Below are 20749 nucleotides of genomic sequence, written 5' to 3'. Positions count from 1 at the left end.
AGCATGAATCCAGGTCAGATGTCATCATTTTCTTCAGGCAGGATAAATATATAAAGCATATATATATATACCCTGACTGGTTCATTGTATTCACTTGACCAAGGTGGGCCATAAAGTCTAAGTGGTCTAGGAATTTGGAATCCGGCTTGCTAGCTTGGATTTTGGTGAAACAAGGCATCAACTATGATCTGCCTTTCTGCAAATGGACCATATCATAGAGCATGCTTAAGCTAAGGCCTAAGACTTCATGAATGTAAGAATGTGCCTTCTAATGCAACCTTTCATGTGTTTTGTTAGTTAAGCTAGCATTTTTTATTTTCTGAACCAGTTTGCTTTTAGAGATTGTGTTGCTTATTTGATAAATTGATATTCTATAACTTGTTTGAATAAATGTTACATGTATTGTTACAAAAGTCTGTTTCTTGTACACACTTGCCTTGGGAAACAATGGGGCCCATATTGGAACTAAACTTAACTACTTTGATCAGAGAAAAAGACATCATCTACATTTTGGGCTGACAGGAAACCCCTTATAGATTTTTTGATCACAGTGGGGAAAAATGAACTGATGATTCATGGATTGGTGATGATTAAGATAAAAAAATTATTAGAAAACAGAAAAGAGTTTTTTTATGCTTCTAATTTTAGAGTATGTCATAAGTTTGTAATTTTATATATATTTGCTACAGAGAAAATTTGATATTTCTTTATATTATATATTTTTTTCTATTTTCATTTGGTTAGATTTTCTCTATTTAATTTTTTTTTATAAAAATGAATTTTAAAAAGAAAAGGTAGTCTTATTGCTTAGTATTGTGTATAGGCAAGCGTAAAGTAAAATTATCCAATTCATGAACCACAGTGACCTTGGGGCGAGTATGTAATGGAGAAATCTTAAGAGTTTGGGCGCCAGTGCTACCATAGAACAACATATATTTTGCCTGAGGATGAGAGTAATTATTATGAAGCTGTGCACACCCTTCCCAGGATAGTGTAGAGAAAGGGAGAAATTGTTAGTATGTGAACAGAGTGAAACCTAGTCGAATATTGACCAGTTATTTATGCTTTGTATCTTCACCATATGAAAGGCAAAATGTCTACCAACTATACAGTTTACCAACTGTCTGAACAGTACTAATTGTTTTAAAAGCTTGTCTTTTAGTTATATTTTCTACAATGTGTGATGTATTGTATAAAACAGATCAATCAACAAAACAGACAGGTGGTTTCCAGATCATAGAATATAAACAGCCACAGCAATACATGAAAATATTGATTACACATAGCTTGATATTTGTTTGTTTGTTTAACTTGCTCCGTGACTCAATTTTTAAATAGGTAACAATTTTTAAAAATGCAAGACTGACATAAAATTTGGTACATGATGCAGCCATCTTGCTTTCCACTTTAATCTTTGCAAGGGAGCTTCAGAACTGGACTTGAGAGCCTCTGTCTGCCATGTTCCTTTTACTGATATATGAAGATAGATATAAGGAGACATCTCTTAATTACTTAATGTCTATAGTAAAGTAACAGTCATCTTTGGAGTGTAATGGGCACAAAGCAAATACACTGAATTGGATCTAGCAAAAGTAGCTTCATGTGTTTCTGTTGACCTGCTTCTTTCACAGTCAAAACACTGTTAACTATAACTTATAAAGTCTTTGTTGGCAGCTTCAAATATAGTGTATTGAATAGTGACTGTGTATGAGTGACTGACAGATTGAATCCAATACTAAACCTTTTCATCATACATCTTGAAAAGTAGACATATCAGCTATTCCAGCTGAATACAACAAAGCTTCATGGTATGATTTTGACATCACACAATTTGAGTGTTCCATCATTTGGTTGTGGCTGCTCAAAATCTGTTTGGTTGTGGCTGCTCAAAATCTCTTAAGAATAAATAAGAGTGAGGCAAATTGGTAGACGTTTCTGAAAAATTGACAGTTCTGTAATTTTTTAATACTGGTTAACCCAAATGTAGAATTGAGAAGGGCTACCTATCCAAAATGTAATGTGCTAATTGTTTTAGGGAATTTTATGCTTGATTTGAAATTCAAAGGTGAAACTACTTTAATATTTAATGTTTAAAATATTTATATGCTGGCCTACCCAAACAGGACATTTGAGACCATTTATGTAAATTAAAAGCAATAAAATATCACAAAAAGTAAACTATAAAACCATAACAAAAATACAGTTGCTGATAGACAATGTGACGATCCAAATTCAGCAGTAAGAAATTAAAACAATAACCAGACAAGTATCCAGCTAAATAGCAACAGTTTGGATATACAAGATGAGTTTTCCTTATATCTGAATATGAAATATTAAATGTCAGAATGTTTCTAGTATACTGATAAAAAGAATTTTTTGACTGTGGATAACTTCTTCTTCTTCTTCTTTTTTGGATAGCCTTCTGTTGAGTCGGCAAGCCCAGGTAAAGTTTTATTATGTTTACCTTGAAAGCAATCTTGAAAGAAAAATGAATATTTAATTAAGTTGCCTCCACTGATGTATTTTATCAGATACATAGTTGCTGCTGGATTTAACTCCATTGTGCTGTGTTCCATTCCAGTAGGCAGTCTGGTTTGAGGGACCTCTAAGAGCAGCCTGAATAACCTCTAAGAGCAGTCCTAACCTGATGTTGTGAGAACTTTAAAGCTAAACAGAATTAACCACAGTTAGCACTTGGCTGGGAGACCACCAAGGAGGACGGGGGTTGCTATACAGGTGAAAGTTGTGGCAAACCATCTCTGTTAATCAATTTGACTTTGTTCCTGGGGTCATGTCAAGTCAGTTGTGACCAAACAGCCTACAATTATTTAGTGATCTAAAAAAAGTTATATCCTTCTAAGACCATTGAATTTCATGGACTCAGAAGGTTGTAACTCTGTTTAGAATTTTAATGTAAATTGGCCTGATTTTCATTAAAGTCTTTGAATTTGCCATTGAATGGGTTTTCCAGAAAGAAAATTGAAGCAGAAAAATTTCTGGAAATTTTTCAGATTAAAATTTAAATGTTAGCAAAAGAAGGCAAATACACCATGTACAAGCTCTGCTTCATCTTTCACATTTAGCCCATCTAACGTGATTGATTTTCTTCATCAGCTTGACAACTGTAAAGAGACTATATTTACATATGCAGGACAGAAAGTATTCTATAGAAAAATATAGCATCACTTTGGAAAATTTTCTGCCCCACATTGCTTTAATGTGCCTTAGTGACTTAAATCTGTAGTATAGAAAGTTCGCAGGTCTGAGGCTTCATGATCAAACACAAGGTTGGTGTGAAGTTTGCTGCTGTGCCATGGCTGTCAGGTTGGAGCATTTGGAGAAATTAACAAACTGTGTCCTTGTCCATAGATTGAAACCTCTTGTGCTATTCTTGCATAAGAGAGAACTGTGCTCTCTAAGAGCTAAAACTTGATGTTAACTAATAAATTTATTTGAATAGAAATTGCCTCACAGTTTTCAGTGTTCAAAATAAGTGTCCAGAGTGAAGTGGGTTCCCATATGGTTAAGCTTTATGCCCTGTTCTGAAACTTAGTGGCGGATAAGATTCCAAGTATTCTGTGCCCCTTGGAATCTTATCTGCCACTAAGTTTTAGAACAGGGCACAAAGCCAATTGGGACAATTCTGCTTGTTTCTACTCTTCAATTTGTACTAAAAATGATCATAGTACATGCGTGCTTTCCTGCTATACAGGATCAAAGTGCAGGCACCCCAAAAACTCTTTAATTGAAATAATTCAGCTTATTTTAGATCATCTGTAGTAATATTGGTTTTAGTTAATACAAGTTTTGAGAATGTTCTGGGGCTATAGATTTATTTTCATGACTTTAAGCAGGTTTTTTGTGGTCATGTTATTGCTGTTGTATAGACTGCTATATCCTCTATATTGGCAAATACAGAGTTATGTTAGTCATACTGGAGTGTCAGAAGAATTTGTGATGTGAAAACTACTGGTTATATGAGCATGTGAGCCCAAGTTGAAGTTTCCAGTTTTTTCATGCACAGTAACTCCGCCCCAAAATGGGGCAGGGCTTCATATGCAAAAATGGCAGCCCATCTGAGATTCCTGTTGCAGTTTGGGAGAGAGGGGCCTGGAAATGGAGGACATGATGAGCGGACTGTGGCCCATGTTCTGCTGATCCCTTTCCAGTGTATTCAGAAGAACAATATGGTTCAGTGTGTTTTTATTCCAAAACATCAAAAGGCACTTTGGTATGGAATATAGCATACTGCACATCTTGCAAAGGCTATAGCAGCATGCCCAATGTGAAAGTGGAGGGACTACATATGGATCTGCCTATCAAAAGAGTATGCCATAGAATTATAGGAAAATAGGAGCTGACAGATGCTACCTTTCTGTTCTGCTCTATTGCAAGATCAACTCTGCCTGAGATTTTTAGTGCCATTCTGCTCATGTTGTAGGGTTTTCCTGCCCCTTCCTGTAACCCATGTAACTATCCCCAAACTATTGGTAGTCAGGGGATCCTTTTGAATGACATGTAACATGATACAGGAGGGCCGGCAGATGAATAAGATAGAGAGAAATCAGATAAATGTTCTCTTTGAACAAATACAGATACCCTTTGCTTGGATGAGCAATTCTTTGGCTCTGAACTGGAGTAAATAGCCCCTCCACAGTTGGTAGCTGGAAGATTTGTGTATACTCCTCCCCCTCCTCCAACTTTCTGACTGGAAACCTGAATGTATGCTGTTCCAGCAGAAAGCCAGGATACTGAGTTTAGTTTTCTTTTCCTTATGCACACAAAGATGTGTAGCTTAGACTAAGCAATGATAGAGAGAATTAAACCCTACTTGCAACTTACTTTACAATAAAGGATAGCTTCTATAAGCATTTGGCTATCAACTATGGTTTTTGTTTTTCAAGCCTATAGCCTTATAGTACCATATATTTTAACCAAGCAGTTTGATTTTATTGTTTAGATTATTTTTATGCTGCCTCACGGAACTTGCCTAAGGTGGCTTACAAAATAAAAATAATGAAAATAATATTAGAAAATTAGAAAATACTAATTAAAATCCAGCATTTAAAAGCTCCAGCCCACCATAAACATATATATGATAAAACCTGCCCCAGATAGCTTAAAACAACAGTTTTGAGGCTAAAATGCTGCTAAATGAAGTCCCTAAGAAAATATTGCTTTTACAGAAGTAATTCAGATCTAGATTAGTGTTGATTTTAGATTTGTTGGCACGGAAGAGTGATGATAGCTCTAATAAGTCTATGATGTGGTATACTCAGACTATTAATCAAATTCTAGGAGGGTCGGCAACATCAGATGACCATGAATTTGACCCAACGGCTGACATGCTGGTTCATGATTTTGATGATGAAAGAACATTAGAAGAGGAAGAAATGATGGAAGGTGAAACAAACTTCAGTTCTGAGATTGAAGATCTTACCAGGGTAAATGCTAGAAATACATTAAACCAAATTCCTAAAATTCCTTTTAACTGCAAGTGTGGCTTATCCATCTATTTCCTTCATATATATTTATACAATTTTAGAGTTTTACAGCAAAAATAATTTGTCTGTCAACTGTTGGAGCAACTCTGGGGACCTCTTGCAGTGCATGTTTGGTGACATTGCTTCCCTATACAGGGACATTGGTATGATTTAGCAATACATCTCATTCCTGCCTGTGTTTTCATGGGTGTATTTTCACTGTGATGAACTCATGTAATCTAAAAGGTAGACTCCAAGTATCTGAGGAGAAATAATTTAGCTTGAAACACCTAGTAGAAGTGCTTAAAGTGAATGATACTTCATATCAGTCCTTCTAGCCAGATGCGTATTACTCACCTGAGATTATTGGCACATATGGGATTGCTTGCATACACAGTCCAGTGATGTGCATAATATTGTGGAAACAGGTAGAATTTCTGTTCCCAGGTTAATAGTAATTTTCCACAGTAGCGAAAAATAGGGTATATAGAAAGCCATGGCTCAGTAAAGCATCTGCTGTACTTGCAAAAAGGCCCAAATTCAGTCTTCATCGTGGCCATTTAAAAGAGCAAGTAAAGTTTGATATCCCTTGACCTGGATGGCCCAGTCTAATGCAATCTTGTCAAATCTCAGAAACTGAATAGAGCAAGCCCTAGTTATTATTTGGATGAGAGACCACCAAGGAAGTTGAAGGTAATAATGCAGAGACAGGTAGTGGCAAACCACCTCCTCACATATCTTGCCTTGAAATGCTTACAAGATAGCCATAAGTCAACTGCAACTTAATGGCACATACCTCCACCAATGTGTGTAAAGGATCTCTGAGAACTGCTGCAAGTCAGAGTAGACAGTACTGACCTCTGTGGCCCATTATTCTCATAGCAGTATAAGAAATCTTTGATGTGTTTGTGTGTGTTCAGAGGCTTTTATGGGGTACATCTAATCTCCAACGGTTCATCTTCATCTGAGTTTTCTTCTATTGTAACTTCTGATTTTTAATCTTTACATAACTTATTGTTGTAATTTATTTTAAAATGTTGTTTGACACAGATAATCAGTATTAAAAGCTGTACTATGTTAGCAAAAGTGAAGTGAAAATAAGTTTTGCTGACTACCGCCGGGTTAAAAGTGTGTGTTTAGATACATAATTTCCATTTCAGGAGTCGGATAAAAGTTTGGAGGCAGACTTTTTATGTGTTAGTAAGGTCTTTTTAAAAACAGGATGGTTGAGAAAGTCTTTTTGGTGATCCATGGTAATGGGATAACAAGCATAATAATGAGAATTTCTCAGGTCCCATTGCCTGCCAAATTTGTTGGACTCTCTGTCCACCACCTCCATTTTTGTTTATATGGTAAGTACCAGAATGCAAATGTGGGTTTCTTCTTAAAGTGGTGCAACTACTTTGTTTCTGGAGTAGACAGAGGAAGTTAGGAGCACTGACCCTTGGTAGCAGTCCGGCAAACACAAAGTCAGTGTGTCAATGATGTTGCTTGAAGTCATTTCTGTGGTGGTTAACTTTAATATTTGGAATCTCATTGGGGATGTATGATGACTAACATGTATAGATAATCTGGACTAGATATGCATATTGTTCTATTGAATATAGATTTAAATTTATGCTCGGGGCAGGTGTTGCACTTATTCTGCAGTATTTTGGAAGTTTCACCAACATGGTATGAAAATCATTGAATTGCACTCCGATCAGTTCTCATATAAAAGCATCTCCAAAAGTTGAAAAGCATATGGAATTCTAGGTTTTAAAAGATCCAAACTTGATTGTCAGGTCTCAGTCATGTTTGTTTACCACACAAAGCCTATAAATATGTTAGTATGATTGCTGTCAGTAAATATTTTGAGGGGAGGGAGATAAACAAAAATGACCTGCCTGAAATCCTCAAACTTTAGTATTTATGTAGTGACTTAAGCGTTTGATATTCATTCAGCATGGTCATAACATGGTCCAAGTAAAGAGATAATGAACCTTTTTTTCAAAGTGCGTATTTATTTATTTATTAAATGTTATGCTAGGGATCTGCCCAAGGCAGCTTACAAAATAAAAATCTAAACATTGGAAGTTAATTAAAATCCAGCATTAAAACTCAGTCCAACATAATAAAAATATAGGCCATAAAGGTAGACCACTGACAACTTAAAATACTAGTTTCCATACTAAACTAGTGTTAAAAAACAGTCCTGTAATTAAAACCTGGGTAAACAAATGTTTTGTCATGGCACTTAAAAGAAAAAGTAGTCTTCAAGGGGAAGGTCATTTCATATGGGAGGTGCCGCTACTGAAAATCCCTGTCTTTGATTGCTATCAGCCTCACTTTTGAAGGCAAGGGCATGGAGACCAAGGCTTGTGAGGCAGATCTTAATGGGTGGATTAGACATTATGGGCGAAGGTGGTCCTTCAAGTACCCTGACCCCAAGCTATTTGGGGCTTTATAGGTAAGAACCAGTACATTGCATTGTGCCCAGAAACAAATGGGCAGTGAGTGGAGATCTTTCAAGCTATGATCCTTGTATCCCACCCCTGACAATAGTCTGGCTGCTGCATTTTGGACAAACTGAAGTTTCCAGAAGTTTCATTTTCAAAGGCAGCTAGATATTACGATCAGTTTCTAGAGACCCTCCCTGTTCTTGAGGTATCTATAACTTGTGTGTTAATCTTCCTACTAACTGCTAAGGAAGAGGTTGCTTAAGTCCAGTAGAAATAGCAGCAATTGTTCCTTTCCAATATCAGCAAGATGCCCTACTGAATGACCCTTCTTGCATTCCTTGGATATAGGAATTACAGTTTCAGTATAAATGAGGAGTATATAAGAAACAGGTCTGCTATGGGGGAGATATTGTAGTAACTACAACTTTTTGAAAAATGGACATGGAAGAGAAAGGCTACTGCTCAGTTGTAGGGCACATGTTGGTATAATCAGTTTAAAAAATTGTAAGAAGGTGGGAGTCGAGAATGACCCTGCTCTGCCTGAGTCCCTGGAAAGGTTTTCCTAGTCGGTGCAGACTAGTGATTGCTTTTTCAGAGTTGTAACTTTTTTTTTTGATTGAGATGATGTATCACCTAACTTCTAAATAGAATAAATTAATTTGAAATTATATGCAGTATAAAAATAATATTTAGTTCAATTTAAAATAATATTGGTATTTTGCTTGAAATTCTATATGTCAACAATAAGATTTCTGTTTTCCAACCTCCCTTTTCTTGTTGTGGCATACTGGGTTTCCTGTAATTCATCTGATATAGATAATAGAAGGTAGGCCCTATGAAAGAATCATTAGAATAGAAAGGATCATTATAGTCTTAAGTCAGTACTTCTGCAATTTTGAAAATAGCTCAGAAAATGTGCTGTATGTCATATATTTATCTCAAGTTACAGTGAATTAGAATTAAATGTGAGGCTTTTGGAGAATTTCCTAGAACTTCTTGTGATAATTGGCAATACAGTGGGTATTAGGAAACCAGGATTGGAAATCACTGATAAAGACATGCTGAGCTAGATGGGCCAATGGTATATGGCAGTTCGGTACGTTCATAAATTGCCATGCCACTGCTACATCCCACTACAGACATAGTTTGTCTTCTGTCTTAAAAGGGCTAGTAATCTTTCAGTCAGGTAAAGTTATGTGTGCAGCCTGTAACCTGCTCTCCAGTGAGCAGTTTCGGTTTCCGCTGTTGTCTCATTTACCTGAAGATTACAACATTGGTATAAAATAACTCACTGAAAACACTTTATAGATTGAAATTATGATAATTTCCTGTTTTCTTGTTAGGAAGGTGATATGCCAATTCATGAACTACTTAGCCTTTATGGCTATGATGGTACTGTACCGCTACCAGAAGAAGAGGAAGAGGAGGAGGAGGAGGGTGAGGGTGAAGATAATGATGACAACAGTGGCTTCAGTGGAGAAAATAAAGTGAGTTAGATTTACGCATTTGAAAGTTTGGTCCCTGCTGTTGACTGCCATTTGCCTGTGGCAAGCTGGTATGTACAGTTGGCATTAAAGACTAGCATTTAAACCTAGAATGTGCTTTTGATTTCCCATTTTTACCTCCAGTTTGTGTGTTTGTCTCTTAAAGGCCAGAAGAAGAATCTAGAAGTGATAACCATAGAATTGTGCTGTAGAAACCCAGTGTGCTGTAGAAACCCATAAAGAAAAGCTTGGCACCACCCACTATAATGAGATTTATTCCCTGTTAATATATTTAATTTGCCCTCCTTTCCTCTAGGCAGGACTGGTTCTAATTTGTTTTGCATAGAGAAGCACATAAAGCAAGTTAGTTAAGCCTTGATATTTTTATCAGTCTTCTAGCGGATCCGCAAACTGGTCTATAGCATCTGGCAAGCTACTTTTTGAAGACCTCTGCCATTAAAGAGCCACTAAATCCTAAGGAAGAATCAGATAATTACTTGTTACTTGATTTTGGTGAATGTTCTTGAATTAAGATTTAACCAGTTACATTTATCCTATATCACATCCTTTCATATGGGTGAACAGGAGACATCTCACAGTTGAATATGGGATCTCTCTGATTTTATGAGATAGAAGCAACTAGAAAGTGTTATCTTCCCAATTAATCATTAGCTTTTCCTTTTAACGCTATCTAACTTCCAAAAGGAGCAGTTGAGAAAGTATGCAAGCCCAAGATCTACTCCAAGTCTCAAATACAATCCAAGTCATCATTGTGCATTCCCAGATTTGAGGACATCCCTATGGATGCTGTCTTGGTTTAGCACACTGGTATAGGTAGTACAAAGCTCTGTCCTCAGGAAAGAGGGGTGGCAGTTAATTTTTCTGCCCATTGCATGTAGATGTTTGCCTCAGACAAAGCAGGTAAGTGCCAAATTACATAGCTATTTTAAGGATTTGTGATGAAAACAATTGCATGGATCCTAAGCAGAGTGAGCTGAGTCACGCTAAAGAAAGACAGCTTACTGACTTTCCCCCTCTTGCTGCATTTTCCTTTACTCTATGAAACATATGCTTGGGGTTGGTAGACCTGAAGGAACAACGTGGGGGACAGATTCAAAGCCTGCAACAAAAGTGGGGAAATCAGCATAGCTTTTCCTTCTTTCCTCTGCAAATAGAAAAGCCATGCTGTTGGAGAAGCTGATGCTTCATGGCGCCTTGGGATCCAAGCCATTATTTTTACTACAATTGGAATATAAAGCAATTTTGGAGAAAACTATGCAAGAGCAAACGTTCCATATTTTTGTAAAGATTACTACAGGATACATTGCAGATTACGACAGCACAGCAAGTAATGCAAGTGAAATGTTAACAGAAGTTTATATGACCTTACTAGTAGATTTGCCACCAAAGTATATTGCTAACATCCCCCGCCCCCACGTTACCTGCAATGAGAAGCTTTGGTAACATTGCTGTGTTTTAGAATAAACACATTAAGGTTTATAAACAAGCTGTAGTTTATTTTAACAGTCTTATTCATTTTAACTCCACACCAAACACTGTGTCTTAGCGTAAGCAAGCATAACATAAAACATTGCAGGAGTAAACTGGTATTTTTTTCCTCTCATCTTAAAGCATTTCTTTCTGCAAATCTGCTATATCCTCCATCTGCTTTTGTTAGAGAGCAATGATTCCAGTCTTGCCACTTCATTGGAATGTTCTGTAGTTTCATGAGTTACAGTGGCTGTGATAAACTTCATGGCTAATACTCAATGCTGCAGGACAATTGCAACAGGGCACCATCAGAGAAGCAAGAAGGTCTGTTGCTTCTGATCAGGCTATTAATGCTATTTGGCATTTTGCCCTGTCTCAGACTTTGAGAAGCATGCATTTTAATACATTTCATTTTCCAGCATGTCATGCAGAGAAGTACAAACACTTTTACTAGCTGATTTATTTGTGGGTTAGAATGCAGCTTATCTAGTAACAAACTAAATGGCGAACTGTACAACTTCAAATAAGTACTAATAAGTCTTTATTTTGTTCTCATGTACAAAATGTCTCTCTGTCAGTGAAACTCAGAGGTGGGGGGGATTATAAAAAGCCAGTGTGGGTGTAGTCCTTTGACCCAGATTCAAATTTCCATTTAGGCATGGGTGACCTTGGGCCAGTTGCTTTCCCTCAGCTTAACCTACCTCACAGGTTGTTGTGATGCAAAATGGAGGAGGTGAGAACTGTGAATGTTTTCTAGAGCTTCCTGGAGGAAAGACAGGATAAAAATCTGCAGTTCCTAGAAAAATTTGAATTTAAGAGTAACTCTACATCGTTTTCCTTATTCTTTATAAGGAGGAGGCCATAAAAGATTCATCTGGTCAGGAGGATGAAACCCAGTCCTCCAATGATGACCCGGCACCATCTGTCGTACAGGAGATAATTCGACCACGTCGGTGTAAATACTTTGATGCAAGTATGTGATTTCTTAATGTACTAAGGGGTTTGTTTGTTTTGTTTTTTGCTAGGCTCCTATGAGGCCTAGAAAGATCATTAAACTATGAGAGCTGCAATTTTGCGGTTGTCTGCAAATCTGAACTTCAGTGCATAGATAGAAGCTTGGCCAAATCTGGTAAGAGATAGTGGTACAGGATTTAGAAAGGTTGTACTTATACACTAGGATTTAAAATCCCATGTTATATATTAAACATTTTTTTAGCAGTTAGAATTTTAAAGGCAATGCATAAAAGGATGTGGTTTCCTGCAGTATGATTTTTGACACTCATTCTTAAGTAATTTCTTTGATGGAAATGTAGTGTTACAAGGATTTAGGCCAATGTATAGTTGTTAACCAAGTATAAGGCACAGAATTCCAGAACCAGTTGGTATGCTCATAATTAATTTGGGGGAAATGAAATGGCTTCTTGACAATTCAGATGTTTATGGTATTGCCAGTAGACCACTTGCTACAGAAATATTAATTTATGTTTCTTCTGCTAGTAGAAATATTATCCTTTCTTTCACCCCAGCTGCTTTCTGCTTAGCTTAATTCTACTTACTTAGGAGCAAGTATGGTGAAAAATGCAGGCTGTAGCTGAAGATTAGTGGAACTCCCAAGTAAGCAGAGGCAATGTTCTAAGTTTGCTTCCTTCATTGTCCAATTGGGAAGACAGAGGTCATTATAGTCTGTTTTATTCATTGATAATCTCATATTATTTTGTCTCAAACATGTTATGGCTTCATCCTTGTTTCTTAATTTGATTTAAGTGCTTTCTAATGACTTAAAGAGAAAAGAATAACAAAAGTGTTAATAGCTGCTAGAATTATTTTTTTAAATCTTCAATTGTGTGCCTACTTCTAACAGTCTTGAGTTTGATTTAAGGATATATTTCGGTGCTGGTATGAAAATGTATGCTTTTTCGACTTCCAAAATGAAGCCATTCTTAAGTAACCCAATGCTATGAATATAAACTGGGCAGCAGTAAATAGTTCAGGTATTTGATGTTTCTATGCTAGAGTGTGTAAGTCTTTTCAGCAGAAATACTTCTTGTCGCAGTTCTCAATATTATCTGGTAAGGAAGTCCCTACCACATTAGTCACATAGAGTTGGTTGTGACATCATAGCTCCATGCTTAGTTAACCAACCAGATTTGGCTTTGAGAAACCTGTAACTAGGATATACTTTATTTGGAGGAATATGATCTAGGGCAGCTATTTCTGCTTAAGTAACAGTTATTAATTTTTATGTAGATAGTGAAATAGAAGAAGAATCTGAAGAAGACGAAGATTATATTCCTTCAGAAGACTGGAAGAAGGTAAATGTTTGAGACTATCTGATAGTTATACATTTTTGTACACATATAAATAGCCTCATACAGAAGAGGAAATATTAGGAAACAATTTCTGAACATAGTAGAAAACTTCTGCTTACCCATGTAGACATCAGCCAGGAGGGCAAACAACAAGCCTTAGCAATGCTAACCTCACCCAAATATGCAGTTAGCTTGAGAATTCTATTGAAAGTGTTCATGTCACAGGGGGTATTTACTACCACCACGCATGAACATTTCTTGGCAAGAGGCCTAAAAAAAGAAAACATTAAATCTAAATAAAAAATGACTGGTCTCTGCTTCGATGATGAAAGTAACAAAACCATGCCTCTCAAACCATGCCTCTCAAGGTCACTAGAAGGGAGGAGGCTATTCAAATAGCTTGATAAGCAATGAATGCACTGAGATTTAAATGAAGGAAAAGGGGAAGAGATTGGCTAGCAGAAGCCCTAAGAACTGTAGAATCCTGGAGCGAAGATTTGGGGGAGGGGTTTTTGGTGGTGATTTTTCCATCCTTTCACAATTCCTTACAAGTTTCCAGCTGGTTCACATTGTTTGATGGCTTCCGTTCTCATCATGAAAATAGCACTGTGCAGCTAGGCACAGAACAGCGAGGTTTATCTGGAAAAATCTCCAGGTATGCAGAAAACAGGGCTTTATCCCTTGACTGCACAGAGGAGAGGGCAAAAACAGGTAGACTGGAAATAGCATAATGAAGACAGTATAACACGTATGGTACTTAAAACTGGATTACCAAATTGCAGAAAGTGCCATTTGCACATTGCCGGTGATGCTCTTGTTGGGAAATGGTGGAAGAGGTGAGGAGACCTCTGCATTACCTTCCTAACAAAAGTCATATAGGTAAAGCACTTTTCTACAAGACTGAAAAGTAGAAGATTGAAACGCTCCAAGCCTGGAGGTTTAGTTTAGCAGTGGAACGGCTTGTACCACTCCAGTTGAGGGCTGAAGTAAGAGGTGAGGAACAGGTTTCTAATCTTGCTCTTCTCACTGTTACAGTGCTCATTACAAGTAACCCCTTAAAGTTAAAAAGGCTGAAGGTTTAGACCTTTTAAAAATCTCTGGTCTCCTTTACATTCATGTGGAATATTTTTTTAAAAAACTTCACCTCTATTCTTCCCATTACATCATCAGCACCAGTAGTAGGTTCCTCATGGGGTTTGAAAGATGAGGATCATGATTTTTTAAAAGGCTAAGCCACAAATCCATTAAGTAATTTTTCTAGGTTTAAGGTTTAAGGTTACTGGTAGCTGTTTCTGTGTTGGAAAAATGGCAGTTTGCTTCTTCAAGCTCCAGAACTGGGAAATGAAGCCATATAGGGAAATAGTCCAGTATGACCACTGATGAAGGACCCAGTAGGGTTGGACGCTTTGGCCACGGAAGCGGCCGTTCCAGCCCGAAGCAGCCAGCATTGGGAGGGGGGCGCCGGTGCTGGTGCACCATTTGGCGCTGCCCCTCCCCTCTGCCGCGACGCTGGCTGCTTCGGGCTGGAATGGCTGCTTTGGCAGCCGAAGCACCCCACTCTAAAAGCCAGCTTGTAATATGGAAATGGTCCTGTATGATCACAGATGAAGTGAAGATAAAGAAGCCAGCTTGTAATAGCCCATAGCACCTTGTTAGGAGTTTCACTCATTTCTAGTGAAGCTGATAGTGGTAGACTGAGTCATCCCCAACAGCGTCTTGAGCCTTCGGGGAGGGCGGTATATAAATATAATAAATAAGTACTGCTATGATTTGTCGCAATCCATACCTTGAGTTTTACACAGAAATGTCAGAGTGCACTGATCTCACAGTTTACACCCCCCCCCCATTTCCTACCTTTTTAGAAGGTATATAAAGTATATAAAACTACTATATATATAAAACCACCAGGAATAACATTTCATGTCCTTGAAATGGGCTGTAGTAAAAAAAACTCTTTTCCCAAAAAAGCAGGCCTCATTTACCCTAAATTAAATAAGAAAGTGCTATTTGACTTTATTTTTACATGTAAAACCTGAAATTGTTAAGTCCATTTTTCTTGTGCTATAAATTCATGCCAATATGTTTTGTCCCCAGTGGCTTATATTTCTAATTATTATTGCTCATGATTGACAACGAATATTAAATTTCATTTTTTCAAAATAGGAAATTATGGTGGGCTCCATGTTTCAAGCTGAAATTCCAGTTGGAATATCGAAATACAGAGAGAATGAAAGAGGTAAAATTGAGTTGCTGTTAATGTTAATATAGTGATTTCATCAAATTTTATAAGCTCAGACCAACATGATTATTTCCCCCCTAAATAGCTTAGATTAAGGTTCAGTTACAAGAATGACCTTTGGCAACAACTCCAGTAATGGCAATATGACTTTTTATTTAATATGAGTACAATAGCTTCTGCTTGAGATTCATGAGAATCAAAACCAAGATATATTTGATCTTCCCTTCATAAAGATCCAGTAAAGAGTACAAGAAATTGTTTTGTTTAATAGAAAACCTGTATGTTCAAAATATTATATGGAACTATTACATGTAACTAGCTTGTCATGCGTAGTGAAGGAAAATATATTTTGTATGTAGCTTAAATTTGGTGTCAGATAAGAGAACCAAGTTTTCCATTACCAACATCTGAACTCTTTATTGTGTTCCTAATGCCTGGATATGCTCTGTGTTTCAATACTGTACTAGTCATTGATAAGTAAGACTGAAGATGTGCTGCCAGCTTTAATTGGATGAGAACTAGAAAACTTCTCAAGTTGCATGCTAGTTTGTCCAGGCAATCTGTATTGACAACTCTTTCTAATTTAGTATATGAAAATGATGACCAGCTGCTGTGGAATCCTGATTACTTGACTGAAGATAAAGTAATTGAATTCCTTAATGAAGCCTCCAGACGAACTGGCGATGAAAGGGGAATAGATGCAATTCCTGAAGGGTCTCATATTAAAGACAATGAGCAGGTATAGGAAACTCATGGGGACATGGGGCCGTAAAATACTTTGTGGCTTTTTGTATTACAAATGTAATGGCAGGCCATGGTTTGTCCTGTGTGAACAGCCTCTTTGTGTGTTCCATCTTCTACTTGCCTCAGTCCTCATGCAAATTTTACTTGTGCTATAGGATTCGAATGGGTCTTTGAAAACAATCTGGAAACTTGTGCTGGTCTAGAATGCAGCTGTCAGGCTATTGTCAGGGATGAGATATAAGGATGATATCACTGTGGTTTTGTTTCTAGGCACAATTCAGAGTTCTGGTCCTTATCATTAAAATCCTAAAGGTTTGAGGCCAAGGTACCTGAAGGGCAGCTTCTCCCCTCTCACATAGTGACCAGAGATAGGTTGTCTAGTAGTGACACCTTTCCTGTGGAATGCACTTTGTCTTCAGGCTCAACTGGCACCTATGTTACTGTCCTAGGCACAAGGCCAGCACATTTCTGTTTATCTAAGCTTTTAATTTTAACACCATTTTTATAGTGTGTTTTTAGTCTGAAAACTGGTATTCATATTGAGCTGCTCAGTTACCTGTTCTCATGCGCTTTTTTAATGTTGGATTTTAATTAGCAACTTTCATATGTTTGCTGCCTTGGGAAGGTTTTCTGGAGAAGCAGCATAAAAAATTCTATATACATAAATGATAAATTCCACTTTAGCACAAACTATAATTTGCAGTTGCATGCAGACAGTCTAAATGTGATTTGTTCTTCCCTAGGGGAGTGCAACAAAAAACACCCAACCCAGTATTTCTTGAGTATATTGAACCTGAAAAAGCAGTATTTCTCAATATTCCTGAATCCTGAAGTAAATATTCAGGAATGCCAAATTTTTTGGCTCTATTAATACTTTTTGGGAACCATTATAATCCATGGTCCCTATGGAGTATAATGGAGAATCACTCTGGGGGTGTTTGGGGCTCTGGAGGGACTGTTTTTTTGTAGATGCATCAATTTTCAGCATAGCAGTCTGTGCCTCCCCCCAAAAAAGTTTGAAAGAATTGGACCTGGGGTGGGGGGCAATTCTATGGGCCCTCAATGAAGACACCTCCATCTTCCATTGCTTTTAGTGGGAGGATGGAAAAGGCATTTAAATTTTAATGGGAATGCAGTCCCTTTAAAATTTAAAACTCTTGCAAGGGGCTCCAAAGTGAACTCCAAAGGTGTTAAAAGGGTTTCCAATATTTTTAAGAGCCTTCTTCTAACCATAAGTTTACCCAGAAGGTATTTAAACGAACTGCATCCCCTTTTAAACACTCTTCAACTTCAGTTATCTTGAGGTTCCCGGGATTTTTCAGGCTAAGCCATTTCAGATAGCCAAAAATAGCAATATTTATATTTGGCTCAAAGAATCCGAAAAATACTGATAGTTTGAATATTTGGATGCAATAGCAAACCATGGCTTGTGCTAACATGGGACTTAAATTGTGCATGAACAGTTAAGGTATACTGCAAGCTTGAATCTCATTTGCCTAGTGTCAAATCATGCCATAACATCATTATATAATAAAAGTATTTTTAAAATATTTGACCAATTATTCTCAAAGCAGATTCCAGTGTGCAACAAGGACACAAGCATAAAAGCTTGGAAGTAAACACCAGAAAAACAGCTAAAATATTATTATTCTTCTGTTGCTTTTTTAACAAAATAGATTTGCTGGAGAATTCAGAATTTCAGACTGGAGAGCAAAACAAATTTGCTGCAGAATATGTTTTGTTGGAAAATGAAATTGTTGCTATGTACTCAGATTGTTTCATAGAGTTGGACAGAATCTTGATACATCAGTCATAGAGACTTTCCCCTCTTTCCCAGGCCTTGTATGAGTTAGTGAAATGCAATTTTGATACAGAAGAAGCGCTGAGAAGATTAAGATTTAATGTGAAAGCAGCTCGAGGTAGGTATATGTTGTCATTTTTGAGGTGTTAGTGAAAGCATTCTTAATGTCAAGATTCTTTCCGTAAGCCAAGTATCAGGTTTTGACAATTTATGATTGAAATATTAAAATACTATTGATATCAACCATATTTAAGCATTATATGTATAGCATTATGAAGCCTTTTCTGCCTTGGAGTCTTTAGCAAGGTGTTTTTATTTTTATTATTATTATTAATTGTATGGCATGTGTAATATAGCCAGGAAATTTGAGGATTGTCTAGCAGCCAGGGAAGGGATCTTCTGAGGTGGTTTGCTATTTCGTGTTTCCACATCAAGAGTGTTCCTTGAAGGAACAGCCAGCCAAATCCTTGTAGGTCACCCATCCAAGTAGTAGCCAGGGTCAGCCCTGCTTTACCTTCTGAGATCTGACAGGATTGGGCTTGCCTGGGCTATCCAGGTCAGGGCTAGCAATAGTGTAGTGTAGTGATTTGTGCAGTAAACTCTACTAGATGGTGTAAGTGAGCAAGTTTTCCGATGGCTTAGAGGTAATCCAGTCAGAAAATTTTGTGAAATATGTTTATGTACTAACAAGCTACATGCTTTTTAATATTTTATACATTGTGAAAAATATGTAGTACCATTGTGCAGTACTATTGTGTTTGCAGTCTTCCCAAACCTTATCTCACTGTACAGTACTCATATGGACTTTGTGTGTGTGTTAAATGCCGTTGAGTCACTTCCAACTTATGGTGACCCTATGAATTAATCATCTTCAAAACATCCTATTGTTAACTCAGGTCTTACAATCTGGGTCTTCCTTTTTTCCTGCTACCTTCAACTTCTAGCATTTTCCTGCTACCTTGAACTTTTTCCATGACTCATGTCTTCTCATAATATGACCAATTCAATCATTTTAGCTTCTTTGAAGAGTTCAGGTGTGACTTGATGTAGAACACATGTATGGGTCTTTTTGAAAGTCCTTGGTATCTGTAAAACTCTCCTCCAACATCATATTTCAAACATTTCATTGTCCAGCCTTCACACCCACATATAGTAACAGGGAATACTATGGGTGTGAATTGATCTTACTTACTAGCAATACATCCTGAAGCTCAAGAATCATTTCTAGCTCCTTCATAGTTACCTTTCCCAGTTTTAGTCTTCTGTTGATTTATTGGTTGCATTCTCCCATTTGGTTGATGATCACGCCAAGAAGCAGAAAATCTTAATTTCATTTTTTAAATTGTCGACCATAAAGTTGTGTCATTTCTCAGTAGACAATAGTTTTTTCGTCTTGATGTTCAGCTGTAATCTTGCTTTGGCACTTTCTGTTTAACCTTTACCCATAGTCATTTCAAGCCTTCATTGTTATCTGCTAGCAATGTGTCAGATGGTTGCTGCAGTCTTTGTCACCTTTTTTGGAATTGGAATGTAGATTGAGCATTTCCAATTTGTGGGCCATTGCTTTATTTTCCATACTAAATGGCATATTCTTAAGTGTTTGAACTCTATTTCTGGTGCTTGAAGTATTGCTATCCTAGTTACTCTTGGTGATTTATTTCTTGCAATTGCTAGTGCAGCTTTCGTGTCACTTTCTAAAACCGCAGATTCTTCAAAAGATTCTTCCTGGAAGGAAACATGGAATCATAGAGTTGTAAGGGTCCACAATCCAACCTCCTGCTCAATGCAGGATTAGCCTCAAGCATTAATATTGTGTCTGTCCAGCCACTGCTTAAAGGGGAGCTTACTACCTCCTTAGGCAGATGATTCCACTGCTGATCTAGTCTGTGAAAAATATTTCCCCGATATCTAGCTGATACCTTATACATTTTGTTTAAATCCATTTTGATCATATTACATTGATCTTGGTGCAGGTGTTTGTTCTGATTGCTATAGTCCTAAAATGGTTCAATGCACTTTCGCCAATATAAATCTCCCCTCAAACTTGTTAATTGCATTTTATTAGCTCTTAATTATCTTGTTTCTGATTGTGTAGCTTATTGTAAGCTGCTTGGGAGGTTTTGACCAGAACAGCAGGGCAGATGTATTTTGAATAAAAGTCTGTCTGGGCCAGTTCTTTATGGTTAAATGTTGAGTTCACAGTAACAGTACAAACTCACCTTAGAACTTTGGATTGTTTTTATCTTGTAATTAAGATTCCATTTATGTCACTAGCATTCTGTTTCATTTTGGAGTATGCCATGAAAGTATACTTTATGTATTTCTTTAATTCAGAAGAACTATCTGTCTGGACAGAAGAAGAATGTAGAAATTTTGAACAAGGTTTGAAGGCCTATGGAAAGGATTTTCATTTGATTCAGGCAAACAAGGTTAGTGAACTGAGTAGAAAAATACTCATTTGTGCCTTAAAAAACATACCCGGGTCAGGTTACTGCCAATGGCATGGAAGGTTTATTTGTTACTTGTTGGTTTCAGTTACCTTTGGTTCATATTTCAGTTAGTAAAAATTCTACAGGATGGAAGAAACAATTTGAAAATGGACCTGTACCTTCATAATACTGTGGCAATAATGTCTATTGTACATCTGTTCTTTTGCGAAGATCAGGTGCCAGACATCTATAAGAGTTGGTTCTTATATGCTGCTTTTCTCTGCCAGAAGGAGGCTCAAAGCGGCTTCCAATTGTCTTCCCTTTCCTC

At 37.1% G+C, this 20749-nt stretch overlaps 1 protein-coding gene across 4 annotated transcripts in view; it reads left to right on the top strand.

Moving 5' to 3' along the window:
- The window catches only part of MIER1 (MIER1 transcriptional regulator), a 35752-nt gene that overhangs the window by 5816 nt on the left and 9187 nt on the right, over positions 1-20749 (top strand). For 2 of the 4 annotated variants that reach the window (XM_077333407.1, XM_077333406.1), the window contains 9 exons: positions 2419-2443; positions 5299-5444; positions 9268-9411; positions 11752-11872; positions 13147-13211; positions 15372-15444; positions 16035-16186; positions 18029-18110; positions 20327-20421. In XM_077333407.1, the coding sequence (XP_077189522.1) occupies positions 2419-2443; positions 5299-5444; positions 9268-9411; positions 11752-11872; positions 13147-13211; positions 15372-15444; positions 16035-16186; positions 18029-18110; positions 20327-20421 (903 nt within the window). The remainder of the gene's footprint in view (positions 1-2418; positions 2444-5298; positions 5445-9267; positions 9412-11751; positions 11873-13146; positions 13212-15371; positions 15445-16034; positions 16187-18028; positions 18111-20326; positions 20422-20749) is intronic. The other 2 variants (XM_077333409.1, XM_077333408.1) reach the window with 1 other exon arrangement.

Source organism: Paroedura picta, chromosome 4 (genome assembly GCF_049243985.1).
Source record: "Paroedura picta isolate Pp20150507F chromosome 4, Ppicta_v3.0, whole genome shotgun sequence".
Taxonomy (NCBI): Eukaryota; Metazoa; Chordata; class Lepidosauria; order Squamata; family Gekkonidae; genus Paroedura; species Paroedura picta.
The sequence above is the reverse complement of the archived record's forward strand: the minus strand, read 5'-3'. Positions and strand labels throughout refer to the sequence as shown.